We start from the raw sequence: 21,476 nt of genomic DNA, 5'->3' as shown, positions 1-21,476 counted from the left end.
CATGTGTGTGTTTTTTTTTTTTTTTTTTTTTGTACTTGGATTATAGATCAACAAGACTCATGAAAGCTGTGTCAGGATAGACAATGGTAGCGATGGTGACAGTGGTATTATAATTTCAATGAAAATTGGCTTGTTCCAACCTTCATAAACACCAAAACATATAAAATTCTTTTGGAGTTCTCTCACAGACATAGAAGCAGATTAGTAAGCAATATCACATCATATGCACCCTGAGGAACGCCTATTGTAATCTGATCTGTGACCGCATTGTAATGAGCCGCACAAAGATGTCGCTTGGTTCTCACCCCCCCCCCCAGAATCGTAAACAAGTGGTTGCCCAGATCTAGATGGTCTAAGGAGGGAAAAGCGGCACAACAGTATTCAACCAGTATTCAGCCGAAATGGAGATGGTGTTTCACATTCAATTTTGTGACGCATGCACCCCCCCCCCCCCCCGTTCCCCATTTGTACATTTTGCAAACAAATCATTACATCATTAATTGAAGCATTCTGTTTTAAAGATTGCAATGCTTTTGTCTTTGGTAATGAGCGTTACCCATGTTTTATCTTCCCGGTTGTCGGGTGAATTTGATGTCGATTCCTTCAGCACATACTCAAACAAACAAACAAACAAACAAACAGGGGTCCGAACACAAAAACACCTGACTAAACATCAGCGCAGTAGCGATTTCCCTCCTCAGAACTTCCTGTCTGGTCACACAAAGGGCCTCCCCATTGGGATTATCTTGTCATTTGTTCTCCTAACTTCTATGAAGTTGCCTTCCCTTGTTTTGTGTGTTTTTTTAAATTTTGCTTTAGATTTCATGCTTTACGTTGTTACGATTTTTGGGGTGTGCGGCTTTACCGAGTGAAGGCTTTATAGATCTCTGCTGAATGTGTTTCCTCCTCTATTACAAAATCTTGAACTTCGAGCAGAACCACGAGTTATCTTTTGTACCTTTAGTAGCATTTTTAGCTACAAAGTACTTCTGAAGTCATTTTGAAGATAGTGTGTGTGGAATTTTGAGGGATATGCGCAGCAAACTTTCAAAAATAGTTGCCCAAAAACAGCAAAAGTTGGTGCATTTCAGCATTATTATTGATTCAAACAAATTTCTGTTATCACCACCATTGCTACCATTACGGCTCGTTCTCCATCGTGCAGATTGTTTACTATTGATGCTCAGCATTGAGCTCTTTGCCTTTTTTGTACACAATTAGCACGATGGGCTACAGTTGTCCGGCTATACTGCGAGCAAGCGAGTCCTTGTCTTTGAACGGTTGAAGGATGGAGGAGACATTCTGGGGCAAGTTGTTTTAGTGTAACGCTGAGACATCGATTTTGATCGGACAAAGCATGCGAGAGAAACTGACAGACGAATCCCCAGTAACTTGAGTGAAATAAAGATGCAGACGTTTTTGTGTCTGACGTCTGCGTGGTAAAACTCCACGTTATTGGATGTTGGGGGTTTTCCTTATTTAATTTTTTTCCTTTTCAGATTTTTCTCCCACACTTCAAGCCTGTGGCTGCTCCTCGCTGCATTTATTTGTTTAGGTACACAATTCACTTATACATATGAGTATGTATACATACATTAATATACTAAAGCACTATTAATGTGCCACCTTTTTATTTTACTCGTTCAGCATTTATATTAAATGATCTCTACTTAGAATCAGCAAATTTTTTGTTTTATTTTTTATTTGTTCTCTGTCCACTGGTTGCCAACACAGACTTTATCCTTTCCCAGACGAAGGACTTCTGTGTGCATTGACGCGTGTTCACTTAATCTTTTGTGTTCAAACAAAGATGTTCTTTATAGACTATGCTTCCGAAGAAGACAAAATTCTGTAACTTTGGGGAAATTTATGCTAGACTGTATTGTAGGAAATGTACCCTCATTTTTTTTCCTTCCTCAAAGTGTGCTGTACTGGGTGATAGTGTTGCAGTATTAGAAAGTGTTGGGGCCTTTTCTTGCCCCCCTCCCTACAAGAGGAGATTCAGGAGACCTCTGATAGGTTGGCTTTAAATCCTCCTCCAGAATCTTGGAAGTAAATATTGAATTGGCTTGAGTCAAAAACAAAAGGTGGATTCTGGAAGACCTCGCCATTTGAAAATGGCATAGAAAACAGAAAGAATGCTAATCTCAAGATCTTGACACAAAATGTAATTTTTCGGAAATGTATCAATCTAGCTTTTGATTTTTTTCCGCAATAGTTGAGTGAATTTACTGACCCCCAAAGTCTTAAACCAAAATTATACTTCCTGTGTCCGTGAGCGAACAAGGATCTGCGTAATATCATTTTTTTGTATTTTTTTAAACAAGCAGAGACTCTGAGCTTTTGGGTAAGTTTTGTCCCTAACCTTATAAATGAGCTACAGAATGAGCTGCGGACTCTGGAAAGGAATGGAAGTAATACGAATCCATTTGGGAATGTTTGAGTCAATCAACACACGTTTCAATTCCATCAGTCGGTCGCTTCCATTGCTGTTAATCTTCACTATAGTCTTTGCTCAAGCAAAAATGATCACACTGCGATTCTTCTACCTGATTGGTCCCTGCTGATCTGAATTGGCCTACAAAATGCCTCCAGCTTAGCAGACTGACATACAACGATGTGTGGGGTGGTTTACTGTATAGGAAGTAGCAACGATTGTCATTTCAATCTCCTGTGTGCGTATGTTTCTGAGTGGAACTGCTGCGTCTAGCCCTCATCTCCACCACCAGTTAACCCCTCCACTCCCCACCCTTGACCACTGAGCTCTGTTACTGCTGTTTGAGGCTCACATTTTATTCCCTGACTTTTTTGGGGGGGAACTTGCAAATGGATATTTTATATGATTACTCCCTTGTAAAATATCTCTTAAATTAAGGTACAGGTTTGATTTCAGAGAGAGAGAGAGAGAAAAAAACAAGTTTTTATATGTATATTATACTCCATTAAGGAATGTCTAGAATTATCTTCCTCCAATGTGGATGTAGCCATTATTACGCCATTTTATGACTTTGTAAGAGAATTCACTGTGTGAAAATTGGTTTGCATTTTTGTATAATACAATCTGCTTTTTTTTTCATTTGATATGAGAGGGAGCTCAAACTGGAAGTTTGAAGAGAAAAAAAAAATTACTTGTGAAATTGAGGAAACAAAGTTTAACTTAATGTACAACAGTGATTCAAAGCTGAGGGGGGGGGGGGTAAAGATTAAATGATATTGCTAACTCGGTATGTTTGTGTCTGTTTTTAATTAGAAGCCTCTGCTGTTGTAAACTATAAAGTGACTAAAGATTAACTTAAAATGTGATTTAATTCACTGGCTTGAAATTAATCCTATACTACACCAGGATGTAGGAACTAAAGGAAAAAATATTATTTTAGCAGATTCTTTAGTCCCACAGTTGGTTTTTCTAAGGTATGTTGCATCCAGCTAATGTAAATTTCACTGCTCTGAACAGTCACTGACATTAATATATATATATTATAAATATATCTTCATTCGGAGATGTTTATGAAGTAAATGTGGTTATAAGTATGTAGAAGTATAGTTAAAAAAAAAATTCCATAACTGGATTTATGATGGTGAACACATGAATTACGCACGATGCATGATTTTCCGCGGGTCATTAAAGTGCGTCCCTGCGGATTCATCATTTCTCTTCGTATCTACCTAATAATCATGATAAAAATGTAACTTTTTTTAAATATATATATTAAAGACATCACAGACGACAAGTGGAAAAAATTGAGAGCTCTCCTTGCGCCACAGACTTTCCGTGTTAATCTGCGCAACCGGCGTTTGCGCACTTTGCAGCGTTGTCTCGAGCGTATTTCACAAAGTCATGCCTCCGAAAAAAGGTAATGAAATTCGAGGTAGCGCATCAGGTAGATGTGAGCACGCTTCCATCTGTCGGACAATTTGAGGATTACCTACTCAACTGTGTCCCTTCTCAAACATTCTTCCTTATGCCATTCTTGTCAGGTGAGCTGGTGTTCATGATAGGCTCGCTGCCAACAACACATTGTTCATTCAATGTTTTATTTTCACTCAAATCTAAGGAATTATATGTGAATGAATTTATTCTCAGATGAAATGAGAGGGACCCAATCTCACACATCTTTGAAGCTCATTCCATTTTGTGTGCAACACAAATGAAAGTACTTCCACCAAGTTCAGTGTGAATAGATGTGACCCAAAAATAAAAATGAAGGCTGCTCAATATGAGTGGCAGACTAAATGACTCACCCACATTCTCGTTTAGACAATTTCACAATACACAGAACCGGAAAACCCAGTTGAGCAAAGAAACGGCCACAGTCTGTGTTATAATCTCCTTCGGGTTTTGTTTTGCCAGCACATTCAGAAAAAAACGGACTGTGCTAAAATCATTTCATAACCCAGGTTCAACCCTAAACAGGACTTCACGTCAGGAAAGTCAATGCAAACGATAACAAAAGCAAAATTACTGGACAAATGCAACATTTATTCATTTACAGTTTGAAATCAAAATCATTCAGTGAAAGTGAAGAAAATCACATTAAGATTCTATTTAATAAAGTAATCTTTGAAATGCTGTTTGTCAATCACATCATGATATATAATATTCATCTCAACTTGCACAATAAAAATGTTCTCATGTGTCCCATAGGGGATGAAGAGGACTGATAGATGCGATCTTGTCTTATCGCCTATGACAAAGGAAGAATGTTTTTGCCCTGAGCTACTGCAGAGTACAGAGTATCTGTTTAAAATAGCATGCAATGCACCGCAGCAAATGAGGTTGCACAATCATCATAACCAGATTCAGCTTCAGGGAGCAGCAGCGACAGCTTCCCTGGGCTCCAGCTTCAGCTTTATGGGATTCTTGGGTTTGGCGAAAGCATCTTTTGCCAGCTCCATTGGGACCTGGAAAGAAAACAATTCATCTCTGTTAATCCTTCAGACGCCCCAAGGAAGGATCTGTCACTAGTTTCCGTGTCTTCTCACGTCTGTCTCCTTGCAAGTGACAAAGCTGAAGCTCTGAAGGATCTCCACCATCGCCAGCTTCATCATCAAGATGGCAAATCGCATGCCGATGCAGTTCCTCGGCCCCGCTCCGAAGGGCAGGAAGGCATAAGGCTCTATGTTGCATCTGTTCTCCTTGCTGAACCTACGGGAAAAGATGCACATACATATTTTTACGCTGTTGATTAAATGTGGATTAAAATCTGAACATTAATCCACCGCAGTACCTCTCGGGTTGGAAGGCTTCGGGATCGGACCAAAGCAGAGGATCATGTTGGAGCGTGTAAACGGGCACCACGACCACAGTTCCTTTAGGGATGGTCACGCCGTGAATTTCCACAGCAGCGTTTGAAATTCTGTCTAACCGAGGAGCAAATGGGTACAGCCTCATCGTCTCACTGACCACCATGTCCAGGTATTCCATGCGCACAAGCGCGTCATAGCTCGGGTGACCCTGGAAGTGTTGTTCAGTATAAATAACTTCTCATGCACCCCAGTCGCTCATAAAAGGCTCAGTTAATTACAGTAACACAGAAATACCCATTTAACCTTTTGCGGGAAGGTTCTGTCAATCTCCTCTTGCAGGGTCTTTTGGATCTGAGGGTGGGTTGCCAGGTTGTATGCTAAAAATCCCAGTGAATTGGTCGTGGTCTCATAGCCAGCTAAGATGAAAACCAGGGCCTGAGCAAGGATCTCGTCATCGGTCAGCCCTGCGACACAAACGCACCACGGAACTGGGTCTTCTCTTGAAAAAGTAACTGATAGCAACAATTTAATTAAAGATATGTGTGACTTGTATGTGAACTAGAAAAGTTTATGCATGCATGCATGCAAAAAAAAAAAAAAAATGCATCCTGTCACAATTACCTTCCTTGTTTTGCTCTGAAATCTGAGCCTCCACCATCAACTGCATGAAGTCCACGCGGTTCTGCAAAGCAAAACAAAAAGAAAAGACATGATAAGAGTGACGACAGGAACTAATGCCAAATCTATTGTGGATAAACACTTAATACGCATCACTTTGCATTCAGTCTTATTCCGGTCCGATTTGATCGTCTTTAGAAAGTTGGAGAAAAAATCCGACAGTCGAGTTGGGAAAAGCGACACGTTCATCTTCTCCAAAACTGGCACCAAGAATGGAAAAATGACTGAAATCGATAAGATTAAAAAAAAAAAGATCCAGTTAATTCAGGGGCTCAGGATGACAACGCAGACATTCTTGGTTAGAGCCAAATGTGCGACGGACCCACGATGACGATCAAGGGATTCAGGAGGCTGAATTTAACCATTCTCTTAACGTTGGCAGCGAAAGGATCAGCGGGGCGGTTGATGGAATCCACGTCCACGCTGAAGGCAGAGCTCGTCACAATGTCAATGCTGTAAGGTCCGAATACTCTGTGAAAACAAAAAAAAAAGCAAGCGTGCCATTCCGGTCGACTGATTTCTGGATATAAGGAGAAGGAAACGGTTTAAACATCCAAACGTGTGAACAAATCATCTTGTTTAGCATTTAGTGAATTTTGCGATTGACTGAATGTTACTCACTCTTTAACCTCAATGACTTCATCCGCCTTCACTTTCTTGCAAATGATATTGATCAGGTTACCAGAGTGCTGCAACATTATTCCATACATCTGGCAAAAAAAAATTATATAAAAGAAAAAGAAAAATCAGCTCATCATCACTTGAAATTGAAATAATGTGTGAAATGAAAATGCCGGTTGTCAGCATACTTTTGAATAAAGTTGAATGAAGTTGAATAAAGAACTTTGTTTCAACCTCTTTCAGTCGTCCGCTGGTGAACGATGGAGAGAGCGTATTGCGAATCCTCCTCCAATGTTCGCCTCCTACTACTGATAGAGAATCGCGTAACGGTCCATTGAGGCCAAAGTCCTAAATCACACACATTGCGTTAATAACACATTGCGTTAATAACACATTGGGGAAAGTGTGGCTGCTCAGCGCGTATTTCCTTACCCGTCTGTTGATGAAGTTAGAATAACACTCCTTAATCAAGATGGTTTTGATCACCTCCGTGTCCATTACACACAGCAGCGGCTGCCTGCCATCATACAGCCTGCAATGCAGGAGCAGATGGCAGTTACAGCGAACGCATACGTGACACATTATTTCCTCATTAATTACTTACCCCCACACTTTTCCGTATTTCTTATAGCATTCCATGTCAAAATAGTGGACACCCTAAAAAAATATATCATCAGATATGCAACACGAAGAAACTCCAAACTGGTCCCTGCAAGCGCAGCAATTTATCTCACCTTCCTGTACTCCAAAAACGTCCCAACGAAGGGCCAAGGCTTGGGCCCCTGGATGCCTATTTTCTTGAAGAAGCCATAAGGGGCGTATCCATATCTGTGGATGAGACAGAATTACAAAAACCAGAATACTTTTGGCACCGTTTTAGATTTCCATAATTGTACAGCCTCCGGCTTGTTTCCCCATAAACACCCAGTCAGACTCTATAAAAGGAATTGTGAGCTGTTACAGGCCAGCATGCAGAAGTTGAGGGTGGCATACAATGACTGCATGCGGATAATTCTCAGGAAGCCAAGATGGACCAGTGCCAGTGAGATGTTCTGTGGTGTCAGGGGTTAACACACTTAATGCTCAGCTGAGACACCTGTCATACAGGTTTATATGTCGGCTGCATGACTCAGGGAATGACATCATCAGAACACTGACTCAGCCAAGCCTAAGTGCTGTGAAGTTTAACTCAGGTATTTGGTGTCATTGGTACCTGATGTTACTATATGATTACTGTGTTTACTGTGTAAACGTTGTAAATGTTATGTGTGCTTTTTAATTGGACCATTGTGTCTGCAATAAAGATTTGATTGATTGATTGATTGATTACAGTGAAATGTGACAGTTACAATCCACTTACACGAGGATGAGAGTGATGATCAGAGCTGTAAGTGTCCATGTCTCGATGGAAAAGTTTGGAAACAAGGCCATCTGTGCTGCAAAGGAACACCGCTGTCGCCCGACAAAAGTTCGGTTCAATACTGGTGACGGAGATATTGATTCGAGGAGACGGCGTTGGCATCAGGGAAGAGAAACAAAGAAGCGACGCGTGTTTGTTTTGCGAAGTCAGCTGCACGTCTTTCAGGCGGGAGGTACCACTATGAGAGGGTAGGGGGGGAAACCTGCCAAGGGCAGGTGGTTCGGGGTGGACCAAGTCCGTGGCGGCATTGTAAACATGCAACGTCAGCAAAAAAAAAAGGATACACATACACACATCAGAAAAAGAAAAAGTTGCATAAATATTTCAATACCAAATGTATTCGGACATCACGACATTTCCTTTGGCCTCTACAATTACAAGAGGCAGATCAGAACCAGACAAATGTGGGACAGCAGGTCTCTGGGACAAAGCATGATAAGGAGGGACACTTCGCTGATGCCAAACAATGATTATTATTTCCAGACACTTTGTGTAATTAAGTGTCCCTCAGTATAAATTAAGGTGTGCATTTAAAGAACTGCGTATTTGACTTGTTCCAAAGTCTTTTATTTTATACAACCTCTTGAAAAACGATAGAAATAAACATTCCACAAAACAGGGGTATCAATTGCTATTATTTTTTGTAATCTTGTGTTGTTTTGACCGGTAAAAATATACTCCCATCCCCAGTCAGAACTGCTGCCGCAGGATGATTCCAGAAACGTCCTGCACAGAAAGAAGAACGGACTGAGAATCCCCGTGAGCTGCTTCTACCAGGAATAAACTTGTTCCCAGTCACGGGTTTAGGAGCAGCTGCGTTCTTTAGCGGATTGTTCCATGTTTTTCTCCGATAAACGATCATTTCCTGCGGCGTTAGCGGCTTTGTTTGGAGGCGGGGCGCGCATGCAGTGAACGATCTGGCGCGGTAGTAATAAAAATGATTCATCAACACTGCATCCCGATCAGTTCTAATTGCATATTGCATTGACTTGGAAGTTTGGTAGTTGCATTTCAAACTCTTTTTTTTTGTGTGCGTAAAGTTCGTGGCAATTGCCTTGAAGGCTCTTTGTTCAACGCGTTCAAACGATCAGTACGATGGATTGCAGTCGTCTCCTCTTCAACCGCTTATCATAGTACGGGTCGTGGGTTTTGCTGATGTCTGTCCCCCCCAGATGGATGAGAGGCATGTTGATTGCATGTTTTTTTTGTTGGAAAGAAGCCGAAGAACCTGGAATGCCATCCCCAGGTGGAATCGAAACCAGTACCGTCTTGTTGTTAGGGGGCGCTTCTATGGAGTGCGCCACGCAGCCCCTTTACTGTGGTTTTTTTTTTAACCAAGAGAATCAATAGCGATGTTTTAGACCTCTAATCTTTGACTTGTCTTTTCAGAGACATGAGGTTCAGGTCTTGGCACTGTCTTTACGCGCACTCACCCAACCTGTCCTTTTTTCTCAACATCACCTGAAGGTTGTTTCTGTTAAACATTCCAGGAACAAGTCTATCAAGTTAATGGAGTTATCTCTCGAAGGAGGGAACAGCCTGAACTCGACAAGCCACAAAACAATGAAAGCTTGACCAACGCCCGACTGGATGCGTTTTATTCTGGGCGTGCACACGCGCATTACTTAATGTGAACGTTCTCGAAGTGGATCAAACTCATTTAGATCTGATGTTCTGGAACCGGATAACTGGCGTTTCCCATCTCGGAGTTGGTAAACTCGGAGTTTGGTGTTGAAATCGGAGTTCTTGAAGCTACTTTCTGGAATATAAGGAAACCCCTTCGCTTTCACCGTCTCCGTGCGCTCCACTGAGCCGAAGGTACCACTTACGCGAGGAGCGGGGGACAAGCAAAGCGCCACAGTAAGAGAGGGGTTTTAAACAAATTGTTAATTATAAAGCGTTCTAACGACAATTTAAATTATTTTATTTTATGCTCATAGTCGTCGGCTAAACTGCCTTTCGCTCCGACTCGTCAGCTAAAGTTAGAAAAGCATCGCCCTTTGTCTCCAGGCTCTTTGGTTCGTGCCAACATGGTCGCTGTGTAGGGGAACCAGTCTGGCGCCTATTCGAAATACCAACAAGATGAGGTGAGTCTGAATTTATATGCGCTTATATTTTACCATCGACTCAAATAAATGAATCGCCGCTGTCGTGACTGGCAGTGAGGAGAGGAGAGGAGGGGGGGGGACAGCCAGGTAAGAGCTGATCGGGTAAGAGCAGATCGGGTAAGAGCAGCCATCGCGTTCTGATGACGTAAATCAAAACATTGTTTTTTAGCACGGAAATGCCAAAACTGTCGCGTATCGAAGTATTATATATATATATGCCCTAAAACGAGCGTATAAATACGGTAATTACGCGCAGTGACTCGCGCTTTTGGCTCACAACAACAAGGTACCGGGCTCGAATCCTTTCTGTGCCATGTTCTCCCCGTGTCTGCGTGGGTTCTCTCCGGGTTCTCCAGGTTCCTCCCACAAAAGCATGCGTCTTTGTCTTTCATGTGGGACAGTTCCTTTCCGATAAAACATCTTGACTTGATGACGATCAGAAATCCTCACAAGGTTACTACTATCTGAATAAATCCCGTTTTTCGGAGGTTCTGTGAACATTAACGCGAATTGAATGATCTACTTATTTAAATGTTTATTGTTTAGTTCATGTCTGTTGTAATAGAATCGTATTGTAATTAGATTTTTCTCGTATCCACTCTTGGTGCAGGATCCCTTGCTGCTGCCTGGTGATCAGGCTGTCGCATTTGTTATGGCTGATGCTGCTGCTCGTCCTGCTGAGTGTGACCCTGACAGCGTTGTTGCCCGCGGTAGAGGAAGTTGAAAGCCATGTTGTCCTAAAACACCCAGAAGTGCTACGCGAGGTGGCACCCCAAAAGGAGAGTATTGCTTATGGGCACCATGGAGACGCCTCGGAGGAGGGGCAGAAGTTTACCATTATCATCCAAACGTACAACCGGACGGACATTTTGCTCCGAATTCTAAACCATTACCAGGCCGTGCCTCATCTTCAGAAGATTATTATTGTCTGGAATAATATTGGCGTGGCGACACCCGAAAAAATATGGAAGTCTTTCGGGCCTCATCCTGTCCCTGTGATCTTCAAGGAGCAGACCAGCAATCTAATGCGAAACAGACTTCAACCATTCCCTGAGCTCGAGACTGATGGTCAGTTAATTCTAAGCTTTTGTTCATATATATATATATAATATTTAGGTTCTTTACATTTGCATTTGTTAGATCTCTTTGTGCTAATCCACAGCTCTGCTGATGCTGGATGATGACACTATGATCAGTGGTCCTGATTCCAGTTTTGCGTTCTCTGTCTGGAAGGTAATACGTTCTACAACAATGTGCATAAGTGTCAAACATTCTTGTTTTTTTCCATTTATAAATACAGACGAATTGGCATTTTACGGCACATTTATCTCCACCATGAATAAATAATCGTGTTATTGTCTTCCCCCCCCCCCCCACCCACTCACAGCAATTTCCAGACCAGATTGTTGGGTTTGTCCCACGGAAACATGTCGTAGCATCAGGGGGCGTGTACACTTATGGTAGCTACGAACTTCGGGATCCAGAAACAAGTGGAGGTGACAAGTAAGTTATAAAATGCCTCGTCATATTTTAATGACAAAGCTACTTTTCATATAATTATTTTTTAAATATCTGACAACTTGATCCACCCGCTGCAGATATTCTATGGTTCTGATCGGTGCCGCCTTCTTCCACCGTCGCTACCTCGAGATCTTCTCCGACCAGCCCCCAGCAGTGCACGAGCTGGTGGATGAAACGCAGAATTGTGACGACATTGCCACCAACTTTCTCGTAGCGCTGTATTTGAGGAAGCAATCGAAATCCACAGACGGTTTTAACAAACCCTCGGGGGTGTTTGTCAAACCTACTGACTTACGCAACCTGGAAAACGCCGGCGTCAGTGGTTTCAAGGGAATGTGGCATCGCCCTGAACACTTTCTGCAAAGATCCTACTGTCTGAACAAGCTGACCGAGATATATGGCTTCATGCCGCTGTCCTTCTCTAACTTAGTGATCTCACAGTTTGGCTTTCCTAACTATTGAACCACCTGACTAAAGCGTGAGGACCTGCCAGATCACAGACTGGTTTTTTGATTGAATGAAGAATCGGGACTGTAATCAAACATTTTATAACTAAAGACATCTAAAAATGGTGCAGTCAGATGTGGTGGTAGTGGGGGAGGGGAGGGAAACAAGTGCTGAGCTTTTAGCAATATGGAAAGAACATAGTAAGATAAGAGTATTTGTCTGCCTACTATTCTTCTGCTCACAAATTGCCAAAGGGTTAGTCTTCTCAACATTATCTCTGCCTAGCACTGTCATAATGGACAATCCTTTTTTTCCCTGTCAAATATTTAATACTGTTACATGTACATCTGATTTCAAATCACGGATACATTAATAAATTTCAGAGTACATGTGCGAAAATGAGAAGGTCCTTGGCGATATGAATGGGGAGGTAGGCAGAATAAGCTTTGGTTTCAGCCTATTCCTTTTCATACTTCTTTTTTGTACATTTTTTGTTAATTCTTAAACATTGAATTTTGTAAATGTCAGTTGTCTGAATAAACGGTTGTCTGGTACCTTGAGTCAACAGTGCAGAGTGATGGAGATTGTGGAAAGGAAGTGAAGAATCGTGTGCAGGAGGGCTGGAACGGGTGCAAAGGACAGGGTGAAGTGGAGACCGTTGATTTGCTGTGGCGACGCCTCATGGGACAAGCCGAAAGCACTGAGTCGTTCCTAATTATATCAGTTATTAAATGTTAAGTGTTGATGTGCGAGAACAAAGGTCCTATACACTGAACAATTTAGGATGTAGTACTTTCTGTGCAATGATGAAATGTTTTTACATAAATATTATTTAAGCGTCTTATATGTGACATTAGAAACACTTCTCCCACTTTTGCAAGTTAGTGCCAGTGAATACTTCCCTGCAAGATTTGTGTCACCTTAATAAATATTTCCCCTAAAAATTATATCAATTTTTGTTTTCATTTATTGAATAAATGTGAATTTGTGTTACAGATTATCAAAACTCTAGAAGCAAATTCCCAAACATAACTACGGCCCCGTAGCTTGTTCCTAAGCTGTAAACTAAATGGCCACAAAGCACAGCATAATCTTATTTAAATACTTGCATGTTCTCTGAATTGTGGCTTTCTGAATGAAAAATGGCATTGATCATACATCTCTTGGCTTTCAGAACCTTGTAACAGATGGATGACAGGAAGCGGAAGTGATACACGATGTTTGGCACGAAACCGACAGCTGCTATCTCTATGCATGCATACTTGGGCACTCACTCATCACATGCAATTGACTGTCTGCTTTGTTCACGCAAAGAATCTGTTAAGAAAACAACACTGGAATGTTAACAACACCCTATTTAATGTGGGAACAACCAACCCTGAAGTCATGTCACCGACATGGGAAAACTTGTTATTTTAATTATATGTCTTGCACACCCAAGGTGGAAAATAGCAAAACAAACATGAACAAATACACACTTTATTTGCATGCACACACAGTGTACCACGTACACGTCCTGCTATGAACGAGATCATGAAAGAGTGGAATATTATGCCTAGTGTTAGAGTTTTCCTAACTCTCCCGGTTCTTTTGTCCCATTCAGTGGTGGGTAATCAATGAGGAGAATGTTTGTAATGTTTAGATATTTATATAAACAACAATTCAGGTAGATGTTGGTGAGGAAAATCAGCGCTGAGGTTCGGCCATGTTCTTTGTGTCTGTTCCAGGGCACGAACAAAGGACATTCTTCATGCATTCTCCTTTTAACAACTTAACAACTTCAGACCCTGTCTGAAACCTCTGTGGATCAGTTAGAATGCATAGTGTCTCTTATGTGACTTAACATGACCAGTATAATCAATATAAAACTAAATGGTGTGCAATCCTATTGTTCTGTCGGCATGCAATTATATTGTGAAATTCACAACTCTAGTTTGGCCGCTGGCACCTTTGAGCAGACTGCAGCCAGCACCGGATTAGAATAAGCATAAATATACAAGACTCATTGCATACAGTACTGTACATGGAAAAGTTCAAATAAATAAGGTTGAATTATAATAAAATTTAATTTAATGATTGCAGGTGACTTCAGAAGAAGATGAACAATGAAGAATTTACAGTGAGAAGGCTGCACTGCAGTATTTGCAGAGTATCTAGGGCTCACCTCCAATGCAGTATCTACACATTAACTAGCAGGACTACTTTAGCTATAGACAATGGTGCAAAAAGAAATGCAATAATAAGCAAGAAAATAATTGAAATATTTGAGGCGTAGCTAAACAATTAATCTTGCACTGGCAAAAATCCAACGCAGGCCGGAATTCACATAGTTCTACACAAAGGTGGTTGAGTAGAAGAACACTGTGTACACAGGCAGGAGAGCAATATGCCTTTGCTGCTGTATGGGTCCAAGGACACACTGCCGAGTTAGATGATATCCTATGGGTACAGGTCTGGGGCAGCGGAGGACAGGGTGATGTGGGAGAGGAGGAGGAGGAGGAGGAGCAGGAGTGAGAGAGCAGAGAAATAAGAGGACAGAGTATTTGAGGTGGAGAGGAAAAAGCAAGGAACAGATATTGAGAGTAGATGAGAATCTTTAATGTTAAAGAGAAGGCAGACAAAACGGTGTTTATTATTTGTATTTTAACCAAAGAGCCGTCAAACACCGTTATTCTGCTGTGCAACGACAAAGCCCTCCCACAAACGCACAGTCGTCCATCGCTGCATCTGTACAGGACTAGAGGTTCCTGTCTGATCAATGCTGAGCAGCTTACCCCCCCCAGCAGAGGTGTCTTCTTTCAGGTCCTCTCATCGATTTGCTGTGAACCGACGCCATGGCCAGGATCGGGTCTGTGCCGGTGGCAGCGCTGTGAGGCCTCGGCCATGCGACAGGAAACAAGATGTTCTGAATCAGAACAATTTGTCATTGGCGTAAGATGCTCAATCGTGCAGTGCAGATAGTGATGACATTTAGGTCTCGCTTTATAGTGATGTCAGCATGAAGCTGAATGTCGGCGTGCCTCGAGGCTTCTATTACAACCCAAGCATTTTATACCAATAGCACAATCTTTTTTATACCATCAGAGGAAACTCTAGCTGTCGTCATGACGCCCCATCAGAGTGCTGATGAAGATCTTTCTAAGATGCAGATCAATGGCTGATCAGACGCTTGAAGACTGAGATCATCACTATGGTAATTAGTAATTAAACAGATTGTCATTCAAATTCATTGAGTCATTGTGTTTACCCATTTAAAAATAAGCATACATTGAAAATGTGCTGCTATGTGGTGAAATTACAGATGAAGAGTGCTGTTCTGCAAGCCAAATTGGAGCATGAGGTAAAGAATTACACACATTTCCATGCATGAAAATGCTATTATCTATAGCCTAGCACGGAAGGATTGGCAATCTCATTTTAATTTCTCAACAGTATTCAGGTACAAATTTGTGTTGTGTCTTAAGAATGTATTTCAGAATGTAAGCACAACACTATATTGCCATTTGTTTATTCAAATATATTTGTGCGTGTGTTAGTTTGTTTTATGTTTGTAAGGAAAGGGGTGTAAAATGGAGAAAGAGAACAAACACATTTTTCAAATAAATAATACAAAATACAATATATAATATATACATAATAATAATAATACTGTACTATTGTATCTTTAAACTGTAGTCCTATAATAAACACACACACAGACAGTGTCGACCCTCCCCTTCTCTTTTCTGAGTGAGTCCTTTGTGCGCCTATAGCTGTCTCCGCATCGCGCGTCGCTCCCTCGTCTCTATCGATGCTTTCTATCACTTGAAACAACAACTGGCTCGTCGCTGCGCTCCAGCTCCGAACGCATCCTCTCGTCTTCCGTCGGCAGCATCTTCAACTTCTCCGCCGCAGGGGGGACGACGACATGGGCGATAAAAACGCCGGTAAGAAACTTCCACGTGCTCGCGTTTGAATAAACGACAAGCTGCTTTGCTTTTGGCCTTCAACTTAGTATAGTACTGTTTACTTTTTTGTTTTTACTTGTGAGTGTGCACAGACAGCGGGACGGACAGCATGTATAACTTTGTTCTTGGAATATACTCATCTCACATGACGGAACATTACGCGTATCACCATGGAGACGCACTTTGATACCGTTTTCTAGAAGTTTAAGATAATGATGCATGTGCGCGTTAATTAAACAACCACCGAGCAGGCACAGACGCTTCAGCGCTGCAGCACAAGCCTCTGCGTTATGCGCGATAAGCGGCTGCATGTATCCCCCCTCGCCGACGCCTTCTTCCCTTCACCTCTGTCGCTGCCGTCAGCTGATTTAAACAGAAACTGCTGGCAGGCGACTTTTGAATGCGCTGCTGATCCCCGCGTAAATGCGCAGCAGCGGCGCGGTGGCCTCGACCGTCAGAACGCGTGATCTTGGACGAAGCTGGTCGGCCGGCGTCGTGCGCTGTTAGTCCACGTGATGACGGAGCTGCCGGGCTGCTCTTAAAATAAATGTACGTTTGCGTGTTTTGAAGTACGCATGACCGCATGACGCAACGGGTGAGAGAGAAAAAAAAAGGCACATTCTTTTTCTTAAACTATATTTGGATGAGGGATACATTACCCTTGTTTAAGTATAGGGTGACCTGTTAATGGTCACCCTGATTTGTCCACAGTTTACAGGAACGCCCTCAGTTTGAGCTTCGGTCATCCTTAATTTGTGCATAGTATATAGTTATCATGACAGGAAGCAGATGATCTGACGAATCTAACAAGTGCAGTCTTGCACATGTCTTATTATTATTATAATTAATAATAAGACATGAGTTGCCCAAATATTCTTGACTTAAGGGTTTATTTCAAGACACCAGAGAGGAGGCTGAGGTCATTTTGGTCACCTCAATCTGTTTTAAACTAGGTTATAATTTTATGAAATTATTGAAAACAGTGTAATTTCCAATGGTGTCTTGTTGAGACACAGCACTCTGAGCATGTCAGTGGCCACTGACTATAATACTATAATAGGGTTATAGAGGCTGAAATTGCCTCTATGAGGATTACCTTGAAGCTACTGCATCCTGGATTATGTCTTGAAGTGTTTTATTTATTTACTCACCAGAATATTTTATCATAGGCCCCGTTTTTAACAAGATAGAAATTCAATTTAAGCAGCAACAAGGTTCCTTTAATGTAAAGTAGTGTAGTCACAACCTTCTGGTATCGTCATCATATAATAGTGCTGTTGAATGGTTGATTAAAAAGTTGATCACCTTCCACAGTTAATCCTCGACAATCTTGAAGATTTATATGAAATCAACTTTAAAATAAAAAAGTATTTTCAGCCCCTATTTCCTGCTGAGGTATATGATTGGCTGGTTTTGCCTTAGTTGTCGATGGACAGGAAAAACAAAGTCAGTCCTGTTTGTAGCAAGGATACAAATGAATTGCACCTCTCTAAAAAGAAACAAATGATTCGGGGTGGCTGTTTATATCAAGCTGGAAAAATGACTGTCATGTTTTTGTGGAATGATTAGTCAGATATTTGTGACCTACAGAGGACAGAGTTTTATTTGAGGAGCATAGTGCAGCCCGTATAGGTTCAGTTGGTTTGGCAATCCTCTACATTTAGTGAGTGCCATCATTAGCTGTACTTTAAATCATTCTTTTTTACATTTGTAATTGCATTTCTCTGTCTAAATCTACCTATATCAATACACAACATGCTGCATGTAAAAGGGTAGAAAGATAAATTATTTTGTGTTTTGGTTGAAATTGGTGAAATGGTGTTGTCCGGTGCCATATGATACTGTAGTTGATTATAATCATGCAAGTTTATTTGAGCACCAAACAAAAAACAATCCAGTGAGATGCTGTAAAAAAGGCTGTCCAGATCTTATTGGTCCAACACGCATGTTCACCAAACAGCGTCGTGGTATATCGCCCTCTAGAGGGGAAGGCTGCGCACAACGTGGCTTGGATCGCTGAGCGACAGCTGAGATTTACAGTTGTGGCGTTTAAACGACTCGTAAAATGACTCGAAAAACAACAACACATCTTTAAAATGTATTCATGTGTGTCATCAAGAGTCCTTATTTTATTCATTTGAAGTTATTTTAATCCTCTGATTCTGAACAGCTCCGGGTGCCATTGTTGATGCCATCATAAAAGTGTCACAAACTAATTTTTCAGAGCAGGTAATGTGGTGATCTTCCTTTTTTTTTGGTAAGAAATGACAACAAATGACCACTGATTTATTCTATCCAGGATGTAATGGATGGCCTTATCTTCCACATCTAATTGTGAACAGTCCATTCCAATAAAGTACAGTACAATCCGGTACTTTTACTGAAGTACATCGATCTGTCAGTGCAGTTTCTACAACTTGTTTCTAAAAGGCTCTGAATACTTCCCCATTATACTGAAAACCAGCTGTGACTGTCAACAAGTGACAGTGACTCAATAAACCTCATTCTATATTCTATTATTTGTCGCAGTGTGACTGAACCATACATTTTCTGGTTCAGAAACCAAATATAAAGTATAACACCTTGATCTTTTGGGCTGCAGCTAACGTTCTTCTTTCACTCATTCATCCCAGTGGAATGCGGAATGCATATATGAGTCTATCCCTGCAGGTTAACTTTGAGAGAGCGACAACATGCATCTCTCTCTCTCTCTCTCTCTCTCTCGTCCACTGCCGGCAAAGACGCGCAAGGAGGTGGGGGGGGGGGGTGAGTGTGTGCAATTAAGAGCACGTTGTAACGTCCTTGCGTTGCGTGTCGTGGCGGAAGAGGAGAGTGCCGTGAACGCGAATGACCGTCGGTGGACAATCAGAGGATAGACGGAGAGAGAGAGAGAGAGAGAGAGCGAGCGAGATAGAGAGAGAGAGTGTGGGGGAGAAATGTAGAGAGAAAGGGGGGATCTCTCAAGATGCCTCGTTTGAGAGTAATCTATCCCGCAGCCTGTGCCCTTCCAGCGTTTTGCGGGCTGCTGCGAGCCCATGGCGCGGCTTTGCCGGCTACGTTATGCTGCCTGACCCTGCTGTGTTGTGATCGCGTTGTTTGGATGGAGTGAGGCTCCCGTCAGCCCAAATCAATGAGGATTCTGAGGCCATTCCTTCAGAAAGGAGCGCATATGCTGCAGTGTTTCTGTGGACAACGATCGAAGTCGACCGCTATCACCGACGGTGAGAGATAGCAGCACATAGCTTCATGGCTACGCTTGCTTTGCATGCTTTCTCTCTTGAGTGTGATGGGGAGGAAGGAGGTGGGAGGGGCGGGGGCTGTGTGCTGGCAGTCATCATCCATCCAGCTGCACTACTACTTTACCAGCTGTCCGTGGTGCTGAAACGCACCGCTTTTGCTTTGTCGTGTGGGGGGAAGCGTTGTTTCAGGGGGCCCTCCAAAACAAAGCGGCGTGTTTCAGCACCACGGACAGCTCCACAGTAGGAGTACGCCAGGGTAATATATAGGGGATTGGTATCACTTTTTTTTTAAAAAAGGTTGTAACTTAATTTTTTTTTAGAGATAAAGCCATACTGTAAATGAGAAAAATCACAAGTATGAACCAAAGTTTATGATGGGAATAAATTAACAGATCTAATAATGTGGAAAAGTTGCATTCAAATCGATACAAAATCAAAGCAAAACCAAAAAGCCACCACCTTGTCTTGTCATGGACCTGCGCAAACAAACAAACAAACAAAAAAAAACAACCAAAGTGGGCAAGATAAAGAACATTCAAGTTTTTCATCAGGTTTCTTTTCAATAAGATGAAGATGAAGATTCATTTTATTGTCATTTTTATTTACATGCAGGGAAGATACACTCTATGTATTAACTTTTAATTCATATAAGTATGTTGTAGAACACAGAAAAGTCTGTTTATGTAAAATAGGTAAATATGTGGAATAATTTATCTAAGTAATTAAAATTTGTCTTTCTTTAATTATTAAAGAAGTGAACAACTTATAAATATATATTTTGCAATTTATTTTGTCTGTTAGCATGCAGGATTACTCCTAAGGTTCTGATCAGATTTCCATTAGTTTGTTTAAAGAGGTAAAGTAAGGTTTATTGAATAATACATAATATTTCATTGGGGACCTGAACCACATTTGAAATACAACTTCTCTTGAACACCTAGCAAACTAATCCAAAACTCTAGAGGTAGGATTTTACGGTTAAGATATCATGTTATGAAACACAGTAACCTGGGACTGCACGATGAAGGTTCATACTTTCTGAATTCTGCCTTTTTTTTTTTATACCTCTGGCTTTTTTATTAGTACACAATAGTATAATAGTACAAATATGAAACTGATGGGGTTGCTTATTAAAGTACTTTTTCAAAAAGATGTGGTACAAGGAGATATATCAGCAGGTTATTATTTTGTGTTTCTGACACTTTAATGCCTGACTTTCAAACACTTATGAATTTACTGATGTATTTATGTTGCCAGATTTGATGATACTTACTAAACTAAGCTGAATTTAGTAAGTATTATTTAGTAAGTTTTGGCAGTTTATACTGAAAAAACATTTTATTTTATTTTTTTAAACATCCATCTCGGAGGTAATATGTGTTATTTTGTCTGTTAGCTTACGCTAGATCTACTGGATGGATTTTCTTGAACGTAAAAAGGAAGAACACAATGAATTTCAAAGTGGATCTGGAAAAAGGATTGTATTTCAAATCTCGTAAAACCTTGTTGAGCAGTGTCATACTGTATGGACCATTTGTAGCTGCAGAGACAGTGGGTGTTGTGCATCTCTATTTCATGAACTGTTGAAGTTTGGTGTAGCTGTGAATGAAGAGATCAATTTTGGACTAATTATTAATTGCTGATGGGGTCCATATCTTGTCAGTTTGTATTCTGGATTTATTTGACAAAGGACTGCGGGATCCCAAAGTAGATAGGCGCTCTATTGAGTTCCCTTCTTGTTCAGCACTGGTTTTCATTTTAATGGTGAACCTCCTTCTTTTTTAAATCCATATAAATTTGGTTCTGCATAGGCAGACAGCTTTGATTTGTGTCGGTATAGTACAAATATGATCGTGAGTATTGCGAGCCTGAACATCACATTGTTCTCGGGCATCGCTCATCTTAGTCCACTTGAGTCTTTGTGAAATTGTTTAGTAGTTATTAAGAGTAAATAATGCGAGTCAAATGTGTGACGTAGCTCAAGGACACGAGTGTCAAGCATGAGAAAACGCAAAGGTATCTCTACGAACACATTATAATGTCATCACAAGGGGGCAGCAGATATCCAGACATTACTGTGGAGGTTTTTCCTGGTTGTTGCGTCTGACTGAGGGACAAAGGAACATTCCTTTCAGACATCTTTCCTTCTAATACTATATGCGCCTGTGCGTAATATGGATGCTAGTATTTCAAAATACTAGCATCACCATTTAAATTGATAATTCAAGCAAACATGCCTTTTGTCAGC

The 21,476-nt window shown here is 41.2% G+C and overlaps 2 protein-coding genes across 4 annotated transcripts; one reads left to right on the top strand and one right to left on the bottom strand.

The window, feature by feature from the left end:
- Positions 1 to 4,470: 4,470 nt before the first annotated feature.
- Positions 4,471 to 7,977, bottom strand: LOC137904840 (cytochrome P450 3A27-like). Of its 3 annotated transcripts, none has more exons than XM_068749046.1 (13): positions 7,907 to 7,977; positions 7,281 to 7,374; positions 7,151 to 7,203; positions 6,979 to 7,078; positions 6,781 to 6,894; positions 6,547 to 6,635; positions 6,248 to 6,396; positions 6,022 to 6,149; positions 5,869 to 5,929; positions 5,551 to 5,759; positions 5,229 to 5,455; positions 4,984 to 5,146; positions 4,471 to 4,902 (listed from the first exon to the last, which is right to left on the bottom strand). In XM_068749046.1, exons 1-13 carry the CDS (start codon positions 7,975 to 7,977, stop codon positions 4,807 to 4,809), a joined length of 1,554 nt encoding a protein of 517 aa, XP_068605147.1. In that variant the 3' UTR covers positions 4,471 to 4,806. The 3 variants fall into 3 exon arrangements, with proteins under 3 accessions (XP_068605147.1, XP_068605148.1, XP_068605149.1); XM_068749047.1 differs by having other exon boundaries at positions 5,551 to 5,741; XM_068749048.1 differs by having other exon boundaries at positions 5,551 to 5,711.
- Positions 7,978 to 9,654: 1,677 nt separating this feature from the next.
- On the top strand, positions 9,655 to 12,983 carry extl2 (exostosin-like glycosyltransferase 2). The gene is made up of 6 exons (XM_068749049.1): positions 9,655 to 9,826; positions 9,977 to 10,053; positions 10,685 to 11,142; positions 11,237 to 11,307; positions 11,462 to 11,577; positions 11,673 to 12,983. The coding sequence occupies exons 2-6, from the start codon at positions 10,049 to 10,051 to the stop codon at positions 12,055 to 12,057; spliced, it is 1,035 nt and encodes a 344-aa protein (XP_068605150.1). The 5' UTR covers positions 9,655 to 9,826; positions 9,977 to 10,048; the 3' UTR covers positions 12,058 to 12,983.
- The last annotated feature ends 8,493 nt before the right edge of the window (positions 12,984 to 21,476 follow it).

The sequence above is a fragment of the Brachionichthys hirsutus genome, chromosome 15, assembly GCF_040956055.1.
Source record: "Brachionichthys hirsutus isolate HB-005 chromosome 15, CSIRO-AGI_Bhir_v1, whole genome shotgun sequence".
Lineage (NCBI taxonomy): Eukaryota > Metazoa > Chordata > Actinopteri > Lophiiformes > Brachionichthyidae > Brachionichthys > Brachionichthys hirsutus.
This window is presented reverse-complemented; position numbering and strand designations above follow the sequence as displayed.

Coding starts and splice junctions, on each gene's coding strand:
- LOC137904840 (XM_068749046.1), bottom strand. CDS start 7,977: ATGGCCTTGTTTCCAAACTTTTCCATCGAGACATGGACACTTACAGCT. Junction 7,375..7,906: donor ATCATCACTCTCATCCTCGT/GTAAGTGGATTG, acceptor TCTCATCCACAG/ATATGGATACGCCCCTTATG. Junction 7,204..7,280: donor CGTTTTTGGAGTACAGGAAG/GTGAGATAAATT, acceptor ATATTTTTTTAG/GGTGTCCACTATTTTGACAT.
- extl2 (XM_068749049.1), top strand. Junction 11,143..11,236: donor CCCTGAGCTCGAGACTGATG/GTCAGTTAATTC, acceptor GCTAATCCACAG/CTCTGCTGATGCTGGATGAT. Junction 11,578..11,672: donor GAAACAAGTGGAGGTGACAA/GTAAGTTATAAA, acceptor CACCCGCTGCAG/ATATTCTATGGTTCTGATCG.